Below are 18951 nucleotides of genomic sequence, written 5' to 3'. Positions count from 1 at the left end.
TGATACTGCAGCTTGCTCCAGCTTATTTGACTGGTCAGTATACAATCTATTTCTCATTCATTCTCACTGTATATTTCAATTGAGTCTGATGATCTGACAGTTTGATCAAATAGAGAATATTTGAAGTTTTTATATAGTTTGTCTGAAAAGAAGATTGAATAAATCTTTATTATTGCAGAGAGATTCAGTTTGTAGACATTGCTCATCTTTTCTAAAATTCTAAAGAAGCTGACATTTTGCTCTGTCAGGTTATGATTTAATCAATTCATCTTATATGATTTCAATATTAGATAAACAAAATCTTCTACTATAAAGTCAGACTTTTAATAATACTTATCAGTCTGTCTCTTTATCTGTTTCTGTGCTGTTCTTATATCTTTACTTGTCTGATTTCAGATCTCTCTCATTTGATGAATAAAGCTCCTTGCTGCTTCTTAATTTCTTTTCTTATTCATGTTCAATTTCTTCATCAATAATTATCAGTCAAATGATATTCAGAGTTTATATTCATTTACTGTGAGGAAGAGAAAGATTTCTGTGAAAGCATTTAAGATAGCTGTGAAGATGTGATCTATAATGAGTAGTCATTCATCTCAGTTATCTTGATAGTAACTAATATAGAGGTGTAAACAGATGACAATATATTGATTCACCACTTTTGTCTATTCATCAGTTTATATATGATGTGCTGTTGAGAGTTTCAGTTTTATATTCAGAATCTGTGTAAACTTATTTCAAAAGCTTTATATAAACTGAGAGCCTCAGTCAGAGACAATTGAGTCAAATATCTCATTATATGAATAGTAGAATTGAATGAATAGTCAGATCAGCTCTTAGACTATAACTCTCTAAGTAATTAAAATGAAGATTATCTTCTTACTTAGCCAGTATAGTATAATTAAAATGATGTTATAATCTGTTTTACTTTTCAGCACATTCATAAAGTTTATTGCAATATACTATTATGCATATTCTGATATTGATAATGACTTTAGTAAATCAGAAGTCTTATCTCTTGAAATTTTACTGATTTGATATATATGACAGTTCTGAATATAGTATAGAATATCTGTCTGCCAGATGACTCATCAATAGTGTGATTGTATTAGAATCAGAGTCTTTTATTTTTTAAAGTATGCTGTTAAAGCTTGATCATGAATTTTCTACAGTAGCTCAACTATCAGAGTTTTTTTTTTCTAAACAGACATCACTAGTCTTTCATTGTACTGTAGTACATTATCTTTCATTGTATAGAGATTATTTTCATCATCTGTCTGCTGCTGCAGGAGCTCAATTGAGATAATTGTCTTGTTTAAAAATACTATATATTTAGCAATATTCTCTTTCTTTGAGAAATTGATGCTAGCAATATCTGTAGAAGAAGTGATCTGAGAATTGAAAGTCTCTGATTCTAGGAGAATCTGCATATAGTTATTCTGTTGTCTTTTAATCTGCTCAGATCTACTCAGTGTGTCTGCTAGCAAATTAACCTTGTCTGATCAATACTTGATCTCAAAGTAGAAATGAGAAAAGAACTCTGTTTAGTAAACTTGACATATATTCAGCTTTTTGATAGTCATGAAGTATTTCAGTGTATAATGATCAGTAAAAATCTTGAATTATTTCTTTTATTGTAGTCTCTCAAGCTCTGCTCATCATTCTTATAAGACTTAGACTATTGTCAGTATTTTCTTATCATGAACTTCATAATCAAGCTCTGTATCATTCATTGACTTTGAATAGAAGACTACTGAGTGTCAAAGATTATTTTCAAATCTTTGACTTAGTATCTCAGTCACTATTTCATCAGAGATATCAGTCTCAATATGAGTCTTTCATTTAAAGTTATAATAATGCAGTGTTGAAGTCTTCATCAGCTGTCTCTTCAGTTTTTCAAAGACTAATTTGCATTCTAATGTTTATACAAATAAAGTAGTCTTCTTCATCAACTGATACAATAATTTTGTGATTCAGCTGTAGTTTCTTATAAATCATCAGTAGAAATTATCAAATTCTAGAAATAACTGAACTTCTTTAACTGTGATGAGAATCTATTATCTTACAATGATAGCTGTTTTCTCTAAGTTTATCTTAATTTTTTCTGTACTAATAATAAACTCTAAATATTTTATTCTCTGAACTGCAAACTCATATTTCTGAATGCTGACTTGCAGCTCAGCTATCTTTAGTCAGTCTAGTATTGAATTTATCTGCTGCTTGTGCTTCTTCAGATTCTTGCTATAGATTAAAAGATTATCTATAAATGCTGTTATAAACTTGTTCAGATAATCAAAGAAGATATTATTAATAAACTATTAAAAGCAGATAGAAATATTTATAAGATCAAAGAGAATTACTTAATATTTATAGATTCTATAGTAGATTCTAAAGATGATCAGATTCTCAAACTCAGAGTTTATTCAGATGTGATAAAATTTCTATCAAATGTCCAGCTTTATAAAGTACTTTGCTCTATTGAGTCAGTTTATCAACTCATTTATTACAGATAAGAAATACTGATCTTGTTTGATTATAGTATTCAGCTTGTGAAAATCAATATAAAATCATAACTTCTTCTCATTATAGATAATCAAAATTAAGAAGGTATAAAAGATTGAACTTAATATGATAAAGTTTTTTGCTAGATTGACTTTAAGATAGATCTTCATCATCTTTAATTTCTCTAGATTCATCTTATAGAGAGATTAAAGTTCTATTTTAAAATCAATATTCTTTTATAAAAGAAGTAATTTATTTGATGCTTTCTTTGAGAAATAGTTCTTCTGATCTTTTAATCATTCTGATAAGTTGCAGATCAGCTTCTCATCAGACTCATTCTCAGCTCTCATTAAACTTCACTTCTTCTCAAGTTGTTTATCAATTTCATACATACTGATTATGAAGACTATTGAGTTCTTGTTCTTCATAAAATTATAAAAGAAAGCAGTCTCAGTGAAGTTCATATTCATTATTTGTGATGCTATCTCCTCTCAAATTAGTCTCTATCTTGTTTTAGATATTATGACTGAGCTAATTTCTTTCAATCTGCAGAGTTGAATTTGATACTTCTATCTGATCTTCTTGTTCAGTTTGATCTCTCTTCGTTTTATATCTGTCTGATACTCAAACTTAGAGTTCAGATACTTCAGTATTGACTATAGTATTATTTTTAATATTGACTCTATCATCTGTTCAGAGATAGACTATTTACTCAGTCAAATCAGATGTTGATTTTTAATATCAAGTATATATTCTGTATTATCAATCACTTTTGTCTCAGAATAACAGAGTACTGATCTAAATCTGTTATCAATAGAGGAATATTCTGAAATCTTCAGTCATTTACTCAGAGATTTAGAGTCAATGTGTAGTTTATCACTTTATCAGAAGTATTGTTATATCTCTTCATATGGTATTTGAACAGAAGTTCTTGAAACTTTCTATTGAAGAATCTCACTAATTCTATAACATATCAGATATCAATAAAATTCATATCATTCACTTCAGTATTAGCAAGAAAATTTATAGAAGTAGTAATTTTATTATAGACTAACTTGATTAATACATTAAAGCTTTTTTTTCTAATCAAGTTCTTTATATCAAACTTCTCACAGACTATTGAACTATCTGAGATGAAGTCTTCTCTCAGACTCACTCTTTTCTCAAATTCATTGAAGACTCAGAAATATCATTCTCTGTAAGCTCAGTGATCATCTGTTAAGACTTTTATTTTATAAAGTAGTTTCTTGCAATATGATCTTTCTTCTTGCAGTAGTAGCACTGAATGTCTGAATGAATGCTCATAGTTTTCTTTATAATAGAGAATTTTATAGTAGAAGTGCTAGAGAGAGTTTGACTGTTGAAGGTCTGTGAAATGTTTTACTTGAAAATATTAATTTCATTTTCTTGTGAGCTTTTTGACTTCTGAGTAACATTGATTGTTTGATGAATGTGAGCTGTCTGAGCACAAATCTTCTGAAACTCAGCATATGCATTGACTACTGCTATCATTCTCTGAAAATCAAAGAACAGCTTGTCATTGAAATCTATATTATAGTCTTTTTTGACAATCTTAACCTCACTCATTAGGTGTAAGAATTTTGTGACAAATTCATAATAATTATTCTCATTGCATATAATCAGCTTGTGATAATCACTCTTGACATTTTACAGCTTGTTAGCATTCTCATATATTAACTTAATATGCTCAAATATCTCTTTCATAATTTGATATCACTCAGAGTAGTTTTCTTTCATACAGAGTGCAATGTGATGTGCTGTATCTCTGTCAGTCTGATTTTCAATGTACACAATTCTCATGCATTCAGTAGAGTAATGATTAACATTTTTCTGGAGCTTGTTCTTCATCTGAAAGAGTCAGTGTTCAAATTTCAGCTTCTTGTCATCAGTAAGATATTTCAAATCATCAATCCTGACAGACCTTCTGGCAGTCTCAGAGAGAATGACATCTTGACTTGCTGTTTGATTGCTGACTATCATGTGAATCAGAGTATGATTAAGTTTATCACATTCAGCAATTAGCTTAGCAATCTAACTTTGCTTAACAGTGATCTGATTAGTAGTGTTGTTTCATTCTGTTCTCAGATGTGTGATTGTATCTCTCAATATTTTTTCATCATCAAAGATGTCATCAAAGATTATTACTAACTCATTATAGACATAATCACTGTTCAAATGAATTATCTCTCTGAATTCCTTAATTGAGATATGTGATTAATCAGTTAATCTTATTAGAATGTATCATCAGTTCTTTTGACTTCTTTCAAGAGATTGAGAGCCTGCAATGATCATCTGATATTAGATTGAGCTATTGTTTTCAATAGTTGATTTAATATATTATCAGACTCCCAACTAGTAGATTTTAATTCAACTAAAATATTTAAGTTTTCTACTGAAACCTGAGTGAAAAGTAGAAGGGAACCTTAGAATTATGTTAGAGAGTGAATGCAAGCTGCATAAGAAGGAAACTCTCTGCATTGCTAACTGCTATGTAATGGAATTCTAAGATTGATAAGGAAAAAGAGATGTTAGGGTCTGCTCAAATTATAAACAGCCTACATGATCACATGACCAGATCATGACTGATCCAGTAGGTTACATGTGGGGTGTGGTCACGTGATGGAGATAAACCTAGCCCTGGCGCTGAGTCTAACAATTTTTAAATAATCTTGACATCTTTATACATGTAGTAATAAAAACTAAACTATTATTTTTAATAATTCAAATATTATAAATCGTCAATAGAAATATATCTATAACTGAGTTTTATTTTTTATTTTTTGTCTGATTACTGACATATAATAAATTAACTATTAATTAGTAGTAACAAGTAATTGAATAAAAAGTTTAAAATTAATTATTTTTTAAAAATCTTTTCAAATAATTTAAAAATAATATGATTTAATATGATTTAAATATTATATATATATAAATTATAATAAAAACTTTTATTATAAAACAAATTATATAATGTTATTAATATTTTTTTAAAATAATAAAAATTTAATTTCTTGAGAACTTGGGAGCTTCTTTTTGTAGATAAAGACGATCTTTTTGAAGTAACCTGATGAGTAACACATCACATAGGAGTGGTCTGGTGAATTCCATGTTTAGTGTAATTTGCACCTTTCTGAGAGAGAAATTCAGCTACTGTGAGCTCGATATTTCATGTTATTTGACATGGTTGTGAGGTTCAAAGCTCGGGGGAATATGATAAAAACGTGCGCTGTGCGGTAAAATTCGCGTGCGATGAGTGAAAACGTGCGTTTAGTGGTCGGTCACATTAAATAAGCTCTGACTCGACGAAATTTTATTCGATTTTTCTGCCCAAAGCTAATGTTCAAGTTAATGATATCAGATACAAAACTCCCATTTCATTAGTCACTGACACTCCTCTATCTCTCTTTTTGTGATCTCTACAATAGGACTCCTTCCCTGTCAGTTGAAGGACTAACCGTCAAGGTGAAGTCTACCGCCTCCCATCGTTTCCTGCGGCCTCCTGAAGCCCTGAAACAACTCGCTATCAGGCTACAAACCACCCCGCCCTTCTTCTCAAAACAGCATCCGCGCTTGCTATCCACTACTTCTGCCACCACCCGTTTATTGACTTCGTGCTATTATTACTCTACTCGGAGGAATCATATATTTATTTCAAACCCGTTTCCTTCTATCCAACAGGCCATACGGACCGAAAATATGGCAACTACCTCCGCGCCTATGACTTCCCTCCTCTCTCTTTTATACCGCTCATTCCCTCGCGCTGTCCCCTCCACCTCTATTGATTTAGACCTGCAAACGATCTCACCCAAGGTCTTCCCCTCACAAGCTTACAGCGATGCCGAAAAGGTTGAATTGGAACAATGGCTGCGTGATATCGAGACGACCACCCAGTTACTGTACAAAGCCGACTCTACTGCTGTATCAGAGTTCCTTGTAAAGCTCAACAAACATCTAGCGACCCGCACGATGCTACTGGGTGCAAAGCCGTCTGTTGCGGATATTGCGGTTTATGCTGTTTTGGCACCGGTGGCGGAGAAGTGGACTCCGGATGAAAGAACGGGCGATAATGGATATCATCATATTGTACGATATATCGATTTCGTGCAGAATGCGCCATTGTTTGGTCTTAAGATCCCAGCGGAAGAGAAGGTTGCGATTGACGTGGATGATGTGAAGGTTGTGCCCAAAGCGGTGGAACCACCCAGAGATGAGAAGGAAAAAAAGAAAAAGGAGAAGAAACCCACGGGCCAGGGTGGTGGTAACGTCAGCGCCGAGAAGGATCTGGTTGTAGGGCGGGGAAAAGACGTAGCAGCAGGTGTCGTAGATCAAGCAGCCAGTGAAAAGAAAGAGAAGAAACAAAACCAACCCAAGCAGCGAAAACAAACCGCGGCCCCAGCCCCCCTTCTCTCCCCTTCCCTCATCGACCTCCGCGTCGGCCACATTCTCCGCGCCGTTAACCACCCCAATGCAGACTCCCTCTACGTCTCCACCATCAACTGCGGCGACGCCCCAGGAACCGAAAACACATCCGTCGACGAGGAAACAGGTCTAACGGTCCGGACCGTCTGCTCAGGACTAAATGGCCTAATCCCGCTCGCTGAGATGCAAAACCGCAAAATCATCGCCGTTTGCAACCTGAAACCAGTAACGATGCGCGGGATAAAATCCGCCGCCATGGTGCTGGCCGCATCGCCCAAGGGCGATGATGCGCATGCCGGACCCGTCGAACTAGTCAGCCCGCCCGCTGATGCGCATGCGGGTGAACGCGTTTTCTTCGAGGGATGGAGTGATGGGGAGCCGGAGAATGTGCTGAATCCCAAGAAAAAGATTTGGGAAACTTTCCAGCCTGGGTTTACGACTACGGAGTCCTTGGTAGTGGCGTTTGATAGTACGCAAGTCCCGCAGCTGGCGGAGAAGGAAGGGGAGGTTAGTGCTACGCCTGCTACCCCTGCGGTTGGGAAGTTGGTTACGAAATCTGGAGGTTTGTGTACTGTGAAGAGCTTGAAGGGAGCTACTGTGCGATAATAGCACGGGCCCAAGGTGGGGACGGAATGTGCGGGTTGATGGTTGATATTTTTTTTTTTTTTTTCCCCGAATGGCGACTAGGTCACTGCCTACTTGGTATCCATTGTTGTCGTGCGCATGATGAGATGACCCATGGAAGAAAAATATGCATTATTTTCTTTATAAGAAAACAAAAAGAAATAAAAAAAGAAAAGAAAAAGAAAGAAAGAAATACAAGGAAGAGGACTCGAAGTAAGAAGGGACAGAAGGTTGTGGTAGTGGGAATGAAAAGGAAATACACAAATAGAAATACAAAATAGACCCTTTTCTCTGTCTCTTTCCATTTTCTCACAATATGCTTATTTTCACCTATCATAATATCAGGCCGTTTACAATCTATCTTTTCTTGCTCGCCATCTTTGTGATAAAAATTGCTTGGTGACTCCGTTCCGCCAAACAGGGGGTCCCTGTTGACACGATCCATTTGCAGAAGAGCTTCTCATTGCCATAGATCACTCGGATTGGAGATATATTTCATGCGTAACAAAGAGATTGGATATTTTTTTTTTCTTTTTCTTTTTTTTTTCTTTTTTTTTTTTTTTTGTTTCTTTCTGCAGCAGAAAAGTAGCGATCTGAGCGAACGCATTTCCTGACATTTGATGTGGATATTCCGTCGCTTTGACTGTGCCAAGTGCCCAGGGGGGGGTTACTAGTTGCTGGTTGGGTACTATCAGCCATAGATTCCTGGTCTGACGGGGAAGTGGGGACTTGGCAAAAACAATGTCTTATCTCTGAAGTAAAGATCTCCCGAATGGTGGTTAAACGAAGACAATGTGTGTCGCCAGATGACATGGTCTGAGTAAAGGGTTGATGTACCTACGGAGGGTGTAGTTATTTTGTAAAAGTTAAGCTTATCCCGGTTCATCCTTTTGATGAAGGAATTTCTTATTCTCCGGGCTCGCCATTCTGTTTCAGAAGCGGTCTAAGGGTCGGCTTTGGCAATTCAACGGCGCCTTTCAGACTTATTTAAATACAACAATGCATAGTTTTGGACTCGACAGGCGTACATTTGAACGTGGGTTTAAAAAGGTTTGAATGTGGTTTTAAATCTCGGCCGGAAAAATACCCCAGTTGTGGGGTCAACCTCCATGAAAACTAATACATCCAACCAGTCATATCTCACACAATATCTCACACGTATCTCACACACTTCTCACACACTTCTCACACACCCCTCGATATGCTCTTTGGATGGGGGGTGAATTTGTCACAATCTCTCAGGCCCTTACCCTTAACCTTTAATTTCCCCTTAACCTTGGCGTTGAGGGCGGTGAGGTTGAAGAGAGAGGAGAGAGAATCAGAAATATGTTGTCGCGTATATGCACGGAGATTTGACTATGTAGACTGTGTTTATTATTTTAAGATGAAGTAGCCGAAGGGTTGATCATAGTTTGAATAAGTGGGCCCCCACATGTTTAAATCATGATCAACTCTTCTAAAAACCCTCATCCAAGGCAACCCCAGACTGGAATCATAAGTCAGTGTAATATTAACCTGATCACTTGGTTTCAACTGGCTAAGTTAGTTAAACTATCCTGTGACCCTTCGGCACTGACGTAAGCTTGTAGTCATACCGCCCGCAGCCGGATCATCCTAGCCCCGGCCGCGTTCTGTTGCTGTTTTTTTCTTTCACTTGTTGCGTTACCGTCGCTTGTTTGGTTTGCTCGCCGGTTGCTCAAACATCAACCATATCTCCATCTTTTGTTGTTCTCCTCTTCCCCCCATCTTCCCCCCACCCCTCTCTCTCCTCCCTTTAGAGAGCTGTGTTATCCGCTGACAGGTGTAGTCGTCCCCTACCTGGGTACGCTCATTTCGTCCCTAACCCTCTTTCGCCCTCTTTTCCATCGGGACCTGCGACACGCTTGAGCTTCGTTCTCCACCAAACCGTTTGACTGGCCCCATTTTTTTTTTCCCCTCTTTTTCTTTTTCTTTTTCTTTTTCTTTTTCTTTTTCTTTTTTTTTTTGGTTCACAAAAAAAAAATTTCCGTTTGGCTTCCCTTCGTTACGATTATCGCATACACATTCCGTGGATCGGTGGTTGGGTGGACTGGACTTGTTAAGGCCGCGTGTGGCCTTTGGTTACAATATTCCCCAGCTGTAACTCAGTCCTCAAGGCCGCCCAGCTTCCCCTGTGAAAATTATCCCGTGAAATTATTCGAGCTATCCGAAACGTCTTCCTTTCACACATGCTGCTCGTCTTGGAGATATGAAGGGGAATACCTCCTACGCCAGTAGCTACACCGCCTACCCGCACGGGGAGAGCGGGACGTTCTCAATATCATCTCACAGGTATGTCTTGATTATGGAGAGGGGGGAAGAGCTGTCTGGTAGAGCTGGGGGTAGCTGATACAAAAATCAAAGATTTCAACCACGCTCCCATTCTGCTCTGCGCCGGAGACATCAGCTTATGCAGCGCTTATGTGTTCTTGGTGGCCTTTCGTTAGTTATCTTAATTTTGATCTTCCCCTCCTGGCGAGCTGCGATCTTGGGAACCCTTTCCTTTGGCCTACTTTCATCAGCAGATGAATTTCAACTGGACACTGTCAGATATTATGACCTGTCGAACTTTCAAGGAACCGCCCGGGGCTGGGAACGAGAGGAGCGAGTCCTCCTCTGTACACCTCTACGAGACGCCGCGCCACATTTGCCCATGTTCTTCTCACATCTGCGCAATTTCACCTATCCGCATCACCTCATAGATCTCGCCTTCCTAGTCTCCGACTCGAAAGATGACACCCTTTCCCTCCTCATGAAAATGCTTAACGATTTGCAGAATGATTCTGACCCGAAAAAACATTATGGGGAAATCTCAGTGATTGAGAAAGATTTTGGGCAGAAGGTCAACCAAGATGTTGAAAGCAGGCATGGATTTGCTGCGCAGGCCTCCCGAAGAAAGCTTATGGCGCAGGCGAGAAATTGGCTGCTGAGTGCTACCCTGCGCCCAACACACAGCTGGGTATACTGGAGAGATGCTGATGTCGAGACGGCTCCATTTACAATTTTGGAGGATCTGATGAGACATAATAAGGATGTTATCGTACCAAGTGAGTTGGGTATCCACTCTCTAGGCTTGGCGTGATCATGCAAACTAACCGTGCCTATTCTAGACATTTGGCGACCTCTTCCGGATTGGCTCGGCGGGGAACAACCCTATGACTTGAACTCCTGGCAGGAATCAGAGACTGCATTGGCATTGGCAGATACCTTAGATGAAGATGCCGTTATTGTGGAAGGTTATGCGGAATATGCTACTTGGCGCCCGCATTTGGCGTATCTTAGGGATCCCTATGGCGATCCGGACATGGAAATGGAAATCGATGGCGTGGGTGGTGTTAGCATTCTGGCCAAGGCTAGAGTGTTCCGCTCGGGCGTCCATTTCCCGGCATTTAGCTTTGAAAAACACGCGGAGACAGAGGCATTTGGCAAGGTAACGTTCTCTTCACATTCCTTATTTTCGTTGCTTATTTCTTTCATGCACTTCGTCTAACATGTTCGGCACACAAACAGATGGCCAAGAGGATGAAATTTTCTGTCGTTGGCCTTCCACACTACACCATCTGGCATCTTTATGAGCCTAGTCTCGACGATATCAGGCACATGGAGGAAATGGAGCGGGAGCGCAAGATGCGGGAAGCTGAAGAGAAAGGGAAAGCCGAGGAGGGAGAACAGTTTAAGGACACTGCGGACGAATGGAAGAAGGATTCCCTGGCCATAGAGTTTCTTAAGAAAATGAATGAAGAGCAGCTGGAGGCGAATAAGAGAGATGGACCCGCCGGTGCAGGAGAGGGTAATGGTCAAAAACAACAACCACAACAGCAGCAGCAGCAGCAGCAGCAGCAGCAGCAATAACAACCCGGCGGAGAATGGAGCGCGCCTGCGTTGCTTAAGAAAGATGTGGAAAGGAGATGAATGAGATGTACAGACTATTTTATTTTAATGCTAGATTTGAGATTTGTGAGTGTTCTCTTTTTTTCTTTCTTTTTCGTTTTCTTTTCTTCTCTTTTCTTTTGCCTTTCTTGTTTCACTTCTGCTTTGCTGGGTTGGGCGTTCTTTTGAAATGGTTTTTGATATACAACACTACTATTGATCGCATTTTAAGTGGCATCTCGAGTTCTACACCCACTACACAAAGGAAGAAGAAAGGTTGAATCTAATATTTTTGTCGAATTCGTCACCTCTAGTCTTCGTGCTCTCCCGCGACTTTTATACCTAAACAAGGGGCATTTCAATGTCTCCGAATGAGGAGTGCCATTACTCCCTCCATCTTTGCTGTCATATTCTTCTCTTTTTTGGGTTTTTCATCAGACCCTTTTTTTTTTTTTTTTGGAAGTATGCCGTGCGTCATTTTATGCAACAGGTCATAATCCATCGCTATTTCATTGTTATCGACAATTTCTGGTGCTGGGGTTATGTGCTTGTATACATGATCATCTATTGTTCTTCACAGCTACAATAGCTACATTTGCTTGGAGTTCATTTTTCATTTTATTTACTGTTCTTATAGGAAGATGATGAAGAAGATTAATTTACACTTTCAAGTGAATGCAAGATCTTGCTCTCTTTACAGTGTCTATATTTTTACCAGATTTATACCTGTTTTCCAGCGAATTTAATTTTCAAGGGATGCGGTTAAGCGGTGTTGTATCATTTGCTAGCCTGGTTTGATGAAAGCAATAATGAAGATAGCGATCACCCATGATCGTAGGTAACTAACACTGAAACGGACAATTCCATTAAATTTGTAATTTAGATCTCGGAAATTTTCTTTGGGCCCCTTTAGTTAGAAACGGAATTACAGCTTCTAATATCCCCTTTTCTTACAGGGTCCAGCGCGCTATCTCCAGCGCTTGAGTTCGGTCCGCTAAAATTTGTTCCAGGGTTTAATGCCAAAAACCATAAAAAGACGCGCGCCTGAGGTAAATTATAAATCACGGCGCGACAAAGCCCCACGTTCGTGTCGATTTTGTCAGCAACGTCGGACAGGCAAATAGGCACAGCACACAGCAACAGAAAGGCCCGGAATGAGTTACAAACATATATCCATTTTCAGGCAAATATACTTAGTTGGGTGTGTAAATTGACCATGGCCAGGCCCACTGGACGAACTGTCAACTTTACGAAGACTGACACCAAACGAGGCTTCAAACTACTCGAATTACCCCCTGAACTGACGGAGTTAGTTTCATCATCATCATCATCATCATCATCTTCTTCTTCTTCTTCTTCCGGGAAGCTCGCATCTACGTATGTTTCGATAATATTCCCCATGAAGATGAGAAAGGAAAAAGAAAATCTTCAAGCTTGAATATATACCTGAAGCGTTCAAAACTAATATTCCTCCCTCTCACAACAAACTCACCAGTCTCTACCTAAAATCCGCCCCGGCTTCCTCTTCTAAAGTCTCCTCATCCAACAATCCCTATGTACACCTCTGCACAACCACCCAAACATACAAGGTCCGCCAAGTCAATTCCTCAAACTCAATATTCCTCATCAGACCTTCCCACCGGTCCTCGTCTGCACAGCCAGGGAAGAGAGAAGACTGTATCACAGCCATCGCCAAATGCAACGGCATCCTCGAACTCGTGAAGATAGATGATACTTCACATTCCGCATATACATCCCTGCAAAAATCGCTGCGTGTGTATAGTGGCACTCATGCTGAAGGGGATGGATATGTGAATATGAGCGCTGCGGGTGCGGGCTTATCTTCTGCCGATAGTGCAACAGTCACACAAAAGGAACGGGGACAAATTATCAGGAAATTATTCGCGGATGTGCCCTTGTCGCCGGCGGAGTGCGAGCGGGGGTGGGTGGAGATTTGCGGGTTTGTACATCCCCGGCGGGATCCTGATGCAGCAGCGGATATGAATGGTGAGGATAGCGGCGGCATTAATCATCGTCCCTTGGCGTGTTGGCGTCCCTCGGCTGTGGTGTGCATTCAGATGTGGAAAAGGATTCTGGATGGCGCGGTGTTGCAGGGGATTGAATTGGGGAAGCAGTTTATGGCGTGGGATTTGTGGAGGGCAGCGAGGGGTGAGGATGATGGGGATAGAGATGATGATGGTGGTGATGGTGGGTTCCCGAAGGCATTGTTTGATGCACTGGTGAGGAGGTTGATGGGGGATCCGGCGTCGGTGGGTCTAGGGGAAATTTATGAGGAGCTCAAATGTAAGGCGGGGGTTCGTTTATTTTCCTACTCAAGACAGAAGCTTTGTGTTTTGCTTTTTGGTTAACGTATCAATACTAACTTAATTTACATCATTTTCCAGGGGCAAGCCTCGACAGAAATATTACTGTGGGTTGGGTTGGTGAAACCTATCTCGAAGCTAACGCACCAGATCCAACGTTGGCGAATGGGCGCACGGAGTTCTTGGAGAATTGGAAAGATCTATTACCGGAAACTTGGAGGACGGATGCTACGTGGGATAATTTGAAGGTAGGTGCAAAGTTTCCTGTCATCGAGTTCATGCTTCGTGGTATTTTGTACTATGTGGACTAGTTAAACACATCATGAGGATTATATATTTGAATGAAACGAACTAACAAATTGCTGAATGCAGAAGGACTCTTATCAATATCCTGACGCGACCAGCATTTGTTTTAAACCAAGGGCAGAAAACAACACTGCCCGCCCAGGAATGAAACGGCGGACGTGAAGCGCTATAGTAACAGCCAAACCAAAAGCAACATATTCTGCGTGTGTAAAATGCGCGAGCCATAAAAACAAAAGAAACATGAACTTTGCATCCACCAAGTTATACGAATAAGCCTCCCATGGTCTATAGGTAAATGAAGCTGGCTTCAATGGCACCGCCTATAAGTAAGATCAAACACGCTATTCACAGGAAGGAGAGGATGGTGTAAAGCTTCAGCACCAGGCAAACTTCTCATTCCAAAACCAGTCTACGTCTTCACCTAACCCAAGTTGCGCGCCATTCCACTTCAAACTGCAGATGCTGCTCTTCTCTCTATGCTCGACTTGCGCCATCGGGCACAGCATTTTAACCGCCTTCTCGACGATAGGAGTTGGATTCCAAATTTCTACCCGATTTCTACCCCAGTTATGAGCCTCCAGCTGAGCGCGATAGAGCGTGGCAGTAAGTGCCTCAGCTACTGCTTTTTCATCAGCTGGTGATTTCGGCTCCTCGTATAGCAGCCGCAGAATGAACAAGACATTGTCCTTCTCAGTCCTGCCAAAGCTCCGATTCCAACAGATGAATACCTTGCTGCTTTCCACACAGGCGCCTTTAACTTTAGGCTCTCCCCTTTCGGGAACCAGAATCCTTGAATAGAATTCTTCTCGAGCCCAGTGCCAGCTCATCGCTGCATAATCGGGGAGAAAGCCAACCTTGGCCCTTTGGGAACCGTGAGACGCCTCTCTGAGAACCTGACGATCCCTTTGGAGCACCTCATCGGAGCACATGAGCTTTTTAACGTCATTAGCCTGCATGGGCCTTGCCAGATCCAAATTAACGCCCGAAACGCCCTGATCCATGGTCTCTTTCGAGACGGCAGGAAGGCTAATGTGCGACGATGGGAAAGCTTTCCACCCACGCTCCGCATAGAAAGTTTTGCCAATATCTGAGTAAAGAACTGAAAATACGCTCTGTTTCCGTACCGAATTCTCCTGTTGCCAGGTATCCAGTTTATTCGAGAGCTCCGTTATCATCCGCCCAGCGTATCCCCGACGTCGAAACTCGGGTTTGGAAAACACACTCCCGATGCCGTGGGCAATGATGTCCTCGACTTTACCCTCATAGGCTAGCAAGGCACGTTTGCCAAATGACTCACAACTACTGAGAATTGGGCGGTGGTCGGGGGCCAGGTTGCGGTCTACTAGGATCCAGCAGGTCATGGCGCCGTCCTTGGTCATTTCCTGGCTCATGAGATGGTTCTCACGCTGGATGTATTGCTCGGGGTCTAGCATGCCTTTCCATTCCAGGCTGTTTGATTTCAGACATTGGATACGCTCTGCAGGGGTTGGGATGACGAGGGTGAGGTCTGGAGAGTCTGCGGGAGGGAGAGAGAAGTTGGCGGACCCCATGATTGAACTGAGTTTTAGCAGGTGTTTACTTCTGCCGCGTCGCTTCGAGGACTGATAGAATGCACACTGTTTGAGGGAGTTACCATGGATAGGTAGAAGATGTATTTTCCAGCGGCTTGAGCGCTGGAAGAACAAATGGAGGTTCCAGCATAAGTAAATACTTTGAACCTTAATCTGTTCCTGTATAAGGTTTCAAAAGTCAAATTAAAGCTCGTTTCTGATTCGTGAAACTTGCCGAGTTAGATCTATGATATCACAAGGCCCGGCTCGCCTTTCCTCGCTTAGTCATTCCTCCTTCCCGATGGAAGCCGCCCGGGCCGTTCTTTCTTCCATGCTGTGTGCCAAGGACACAGCCAATAGTAAGTCATCCTCAAATGCCAAGGAGTCAGGATGCGCCGGATAAAAGTGTCGCCGCCACAACCAAGCACTAAGCTTATGTGTGTGGGAGATCGTAGCTGAGGCCCATGGTCTAAGCCGAACCTTAAACCCTTCCAGAGTTTGCCGGACGTCAAACGCTTCAACATCTAAAGGTTCGTTGTTGCTCTCAAAACGCCAGACGCAGCACAGCAAATGACCATGAATGTGAGCAAGGAGCCTAGCTACAAGGTTCTTTTCAACCCTGGGAGATGGGCTGGTTGGCGGTTAAGCTCCATCCGATGATTTTCTTGCTTTCTGGTGCAAGGCTTGGTTCCAGGGAATCAAATCAGACAGTGATAGATCTATGCCGTAACGACCAACTCCAACCCTTCAGCTAGTCTGCCTCTCCGCAATAGCGGAACTTGATTTAAATATCCCTAATGAGACTTTTGCCTGTTCTCTCATCTGCTGTCTGACTTTTTTATCTTCCACACACTTACTCATCATTTTGCAAATGTCAACAATTTGTCTGGAATTGGAAGCCTCCTCCCTCAATCTATCAAGATGAGCATTTCAACGGCCAGGAGAGGTTAACGGACGCATCGCGTTTCAGTGTGTCTATCTATCTGTCTATCTATCTATCTATCTATGTTATATATATACCAGGCGATCTTGTGTTCTTCAGTCAGCATTGCGCTGTCAAGTTCGTGTCCTAGTTCTGCTTCTAGGTGGCAAGACAGCCCTTTTGTCTGTATGCTATATCAAGATAGGCTCTCACTGGAAACCTCTCCTGTGCTGGTGGGTTTACCCTCCTCGAGTTGAGAAGAAAGCTATATTTTGCCTTGCGACTTCACTCTTCGTTAGCAATAACTTGAGCACTTCGAGAGTCCTGTATATCCATTGCTCGGATCCATCCAGCCTTTGATACATCCCCCTTTGCTGTTCAAATCTCACTCACCCATCTCCCTTTTTCTCTATCCTAAAGGATATATCGTAATCCAAAACACACACCCTTCGCACTCTTTCTCCTTAGCTAGAGTTAGGCACAGTTAGCTTATATCCACCATGAAACGAAAGCTCCCCGAGATCATCGAGAAATCTAGCGATCAAGAAGAAGACACCAAGAGAGCCCAAAGATTGGATGGCGGGATTTCCCACCCATCTCAGCCCCCTAGCCCACCAGAAGATGCCATGTGTGCTCGGATTACGGCCATCTTCCCAGAGATCAGACTGGAACATGCTCGTCAGCTGTACATGCAGTACAAGAAATCAGGTGCAGCAGTTGGTGTTGATGTTGGGGAGGCTCTGATCAACCAAATCATCGACTCTGGGCCGTATCCCAAGGAGGAAATGGCGAAACATGTGGACAACGGGGCCATTGCTGCCCCATCCGATATCAGCCCTAGGAAAGGCTGGGGCAAGAACGATGGGTCTGTTCGAGATGATGCGTATTATCAAAACGGGTAAGTGGAATGGATAATCTTGGAAGTCCTGGTCTTTCCTGTTTGCTATTCTCCAAACGGGAAGCTTCGAGCATGCGCCCGGGTTGGTTATTTTTCCAGCTTACAAATCACAGCCACCCTGTTTCTTGGGGATCCTTTCATTCACAGTCAATTACAGTTTGCGGTGTTGAGATATGTCGCATTGTGTTCTTGGAAGACTATCCAGACCTCATCCTACTGCAGCTGGACTTCCCCAACATTTTCTTCAGAGTATATATATGTTATGTTTTTCAGTCACAGAAGTCATCCTTCGCTGCACATACCACCCCGTATCAAGCTGAACATTCTTACAGCATGATGAACTCTCTCTATAAACGACACCTCCTGGGCTTGTTAAACCTGAACAGAAATCAAGATGCCCAGGGACTGCCAAAGGCATCTGTGAAGGGATCATCTCTAAAGCCATCTCTGAAGCCATCTCCATCAAAGGTCACAAGTGACTTAGATCAGCCACGTGAGCTAGGTGACGTGAAAGTGGAAAGTAAGAAAAACGAAGGTATTTGAACCTCTCGACCTTTCTTTCTAGATAAAGCTCCTCCCTTCGCCCCCCACCCATTTGCTAATAGGAGCTTTTCAGCAACGCTACGACGGGAAAAAGAGCTGGATAGATTGGAGGCCAGAAATGGTGATGCACTAGCCGCTGAAGCCGCCGATCTCATGGAATGCCAGTGTTGTTACGTTGAGAACCCAATCAACCGAATGGTATATTGCACAGGGGATAATATCCATTTCTTCTGTGTGCAATGTACCAGGTCTCTGGCAAAATCCCAAATTGGCATCATGAAATACAACGTAAAGTGTATGGATATGAGCGGCTGCGCTGCCAGCCTCAACAAGCAGACATTACGGAGGGCATTAGGCCAAAGTCTGATCGACAAGCTGGAGGAACTTGAACAACTCGACGAAATTGCAAAAGCAGACATCGAGGGACTCCATGACTGCCCCTTCTGTGATTTCAAGGCCATATGCCCGCCGATTGACGATTACAGTGAGTTCGCTTGCCAAAACCCGACGTGCAAAAAGGTGAGCTGCCGTTTTTGTGAAAAAGAATCCCACATCCCCATGAGCTGCAAGGAGGCCTGCAACAAGAGATTGCCTGCGAGGGCAAAGATTGAGGAGGCTATGAGCGATGCGCTTATCAGGACTTGCCCCAATCCAAAATGCCAAGTTAAGATGGTCAAGGAGAATGGGTGCAACAAGATGGTTTGCGTAAAATGCGGTTGGGTGATGTGCTATGCTTGCAAGAAGAAGATCAACAAGGACGGTTACGGCCATTTTAACAGACCTCCAAGCCATTGTCCTATCCATGATTCAGTGAATACGCACCGCCACTTCGACGATGTTTCTAGTGCCCACAAGAAAGCGACTGAAGAGAAGCCATGAAAAACAATCCAGACTTAAAACCAGAGGACCTGGGGGTCGAAGCCCCAATGCAAGAATACTATTCGAATACATTCGAGT

General features: G+C 41.5%; 5 protein-coding genes across 5 annotated transcripts; 4 read left to right on the top strand and 1 right to left on the bottom strand.

Moving 5' to 3' along the window:
* Window positions 1-6216: 6216 nt before the first annotated feature.
* On the top strand, window positions 6217-7545 carry PAAG_03941 (G4 quadruplex nucleic acid binding protein; the record flags this gene model as incomplete). Its single annotated transcript, XM_002794302.2, has 1 exon — window positions 6217-7545. One exon carries the CDS (start codon window positions 6217-6219, stop codon window positions 7543-7545), a length of 1329 nt encoding a protein of 442 aa, XP_002794348.2.
* Window positions 7546-9790: 2245 nt separating this feature from the next.
* On the top strand, window positions 9791-11433 carry PAAG_03940 (vanadate resistance protein; the record flags this gene model as incomplete). Its single annotated transcript, XM_002794301.1, has 4 exons — window positions 9791-9873; window positions 9946-10628; window positions 10692-11011; window positions 11092-11433. The coding sequence occupies 4 exons, from the start codon at window positions 9791-9793 to the stop codon at window positions 11431-11433; spliced, it is 1428 nt and encodes a 475-aa protein (XP_002794347.1).
* Window positions 11434-12667: 1234 nt separating this feature from the next.
* On the top strand, window positions 12668-14243 carry PAAG_03939 (hypothetical protein; the record flags this gene model as incomplete). Its single annotated transcript, XM_015845112.1, has 4 exons — window positions 12668-12828; window positions 12947-13755; window positions 13857-14023; window positions 14148-14243. The coding sequence occupies 4 exons, from the start codon at window positions 12668-12670 to the stop codon at window positions 14241-14243; spliced, it is 1233 nt and encodes a 410-aa protein (XP_015702201.1).
* Window positions 14244-14455: 212 nt separating this feature from the next.
* PAAG_03938 (hypothetical protein) lies at window positions 14456-15631 on the bottom strand (the record flags this gene model as incomplete). Its single annotated transcript, XM_002794299.2, has 1 exon — window positions 14456-15631. The coding sequence occupies one exon, from the start codon at window positions 15629-15631 to the stop codon at window positions 14456-14458; it is 1176 nt and encodes a 391-aa protein (XP_002794345.2).
* A 1422-nt stretch (window positions 15632-17053) lies between these two features.
* On the top strand, window positions 17054-18873 carry PAAG_03936 (hypothetical protein; the record flags this gene model as incomplete). Its single annotated transcript, XM_015845111.1, has 3 exons — window positions 17054-17451; window positions 17565-17986; window positions 18068-18873. The coding sequence occupies 3 exons, from the start codon at window positions 17054-17056 to the stop codon at window positions 18871-18873; spliced, it is 1626 nt and encodes a 541-aa protein (XP_015702200.1).
* Window positions 18874-18951: the final 78 nt, after the last annotated feature.

The sequence above is a fragment of the Paracoccidioides lutzii genome, assembly GCF_000150705.2.
Source record: "Paracoccidioides lutzii Pb01 unplaced genomic scaffold supercont2.9, whole genome shotgun sequence".
NCBI classification, from domain to species: domain Eukaryota; kingdom Fungi; phylum Ascomycota; class Eurotiomycetes; order Onygenales; family Ajellomycetaceae; genus Paracoccidioides; species Paracoccidioides lutzii.
Note: the sequence above shows the minus strand (reverse complement) of the source record. Positions and strands in the feature narration are given on the sequence as shown.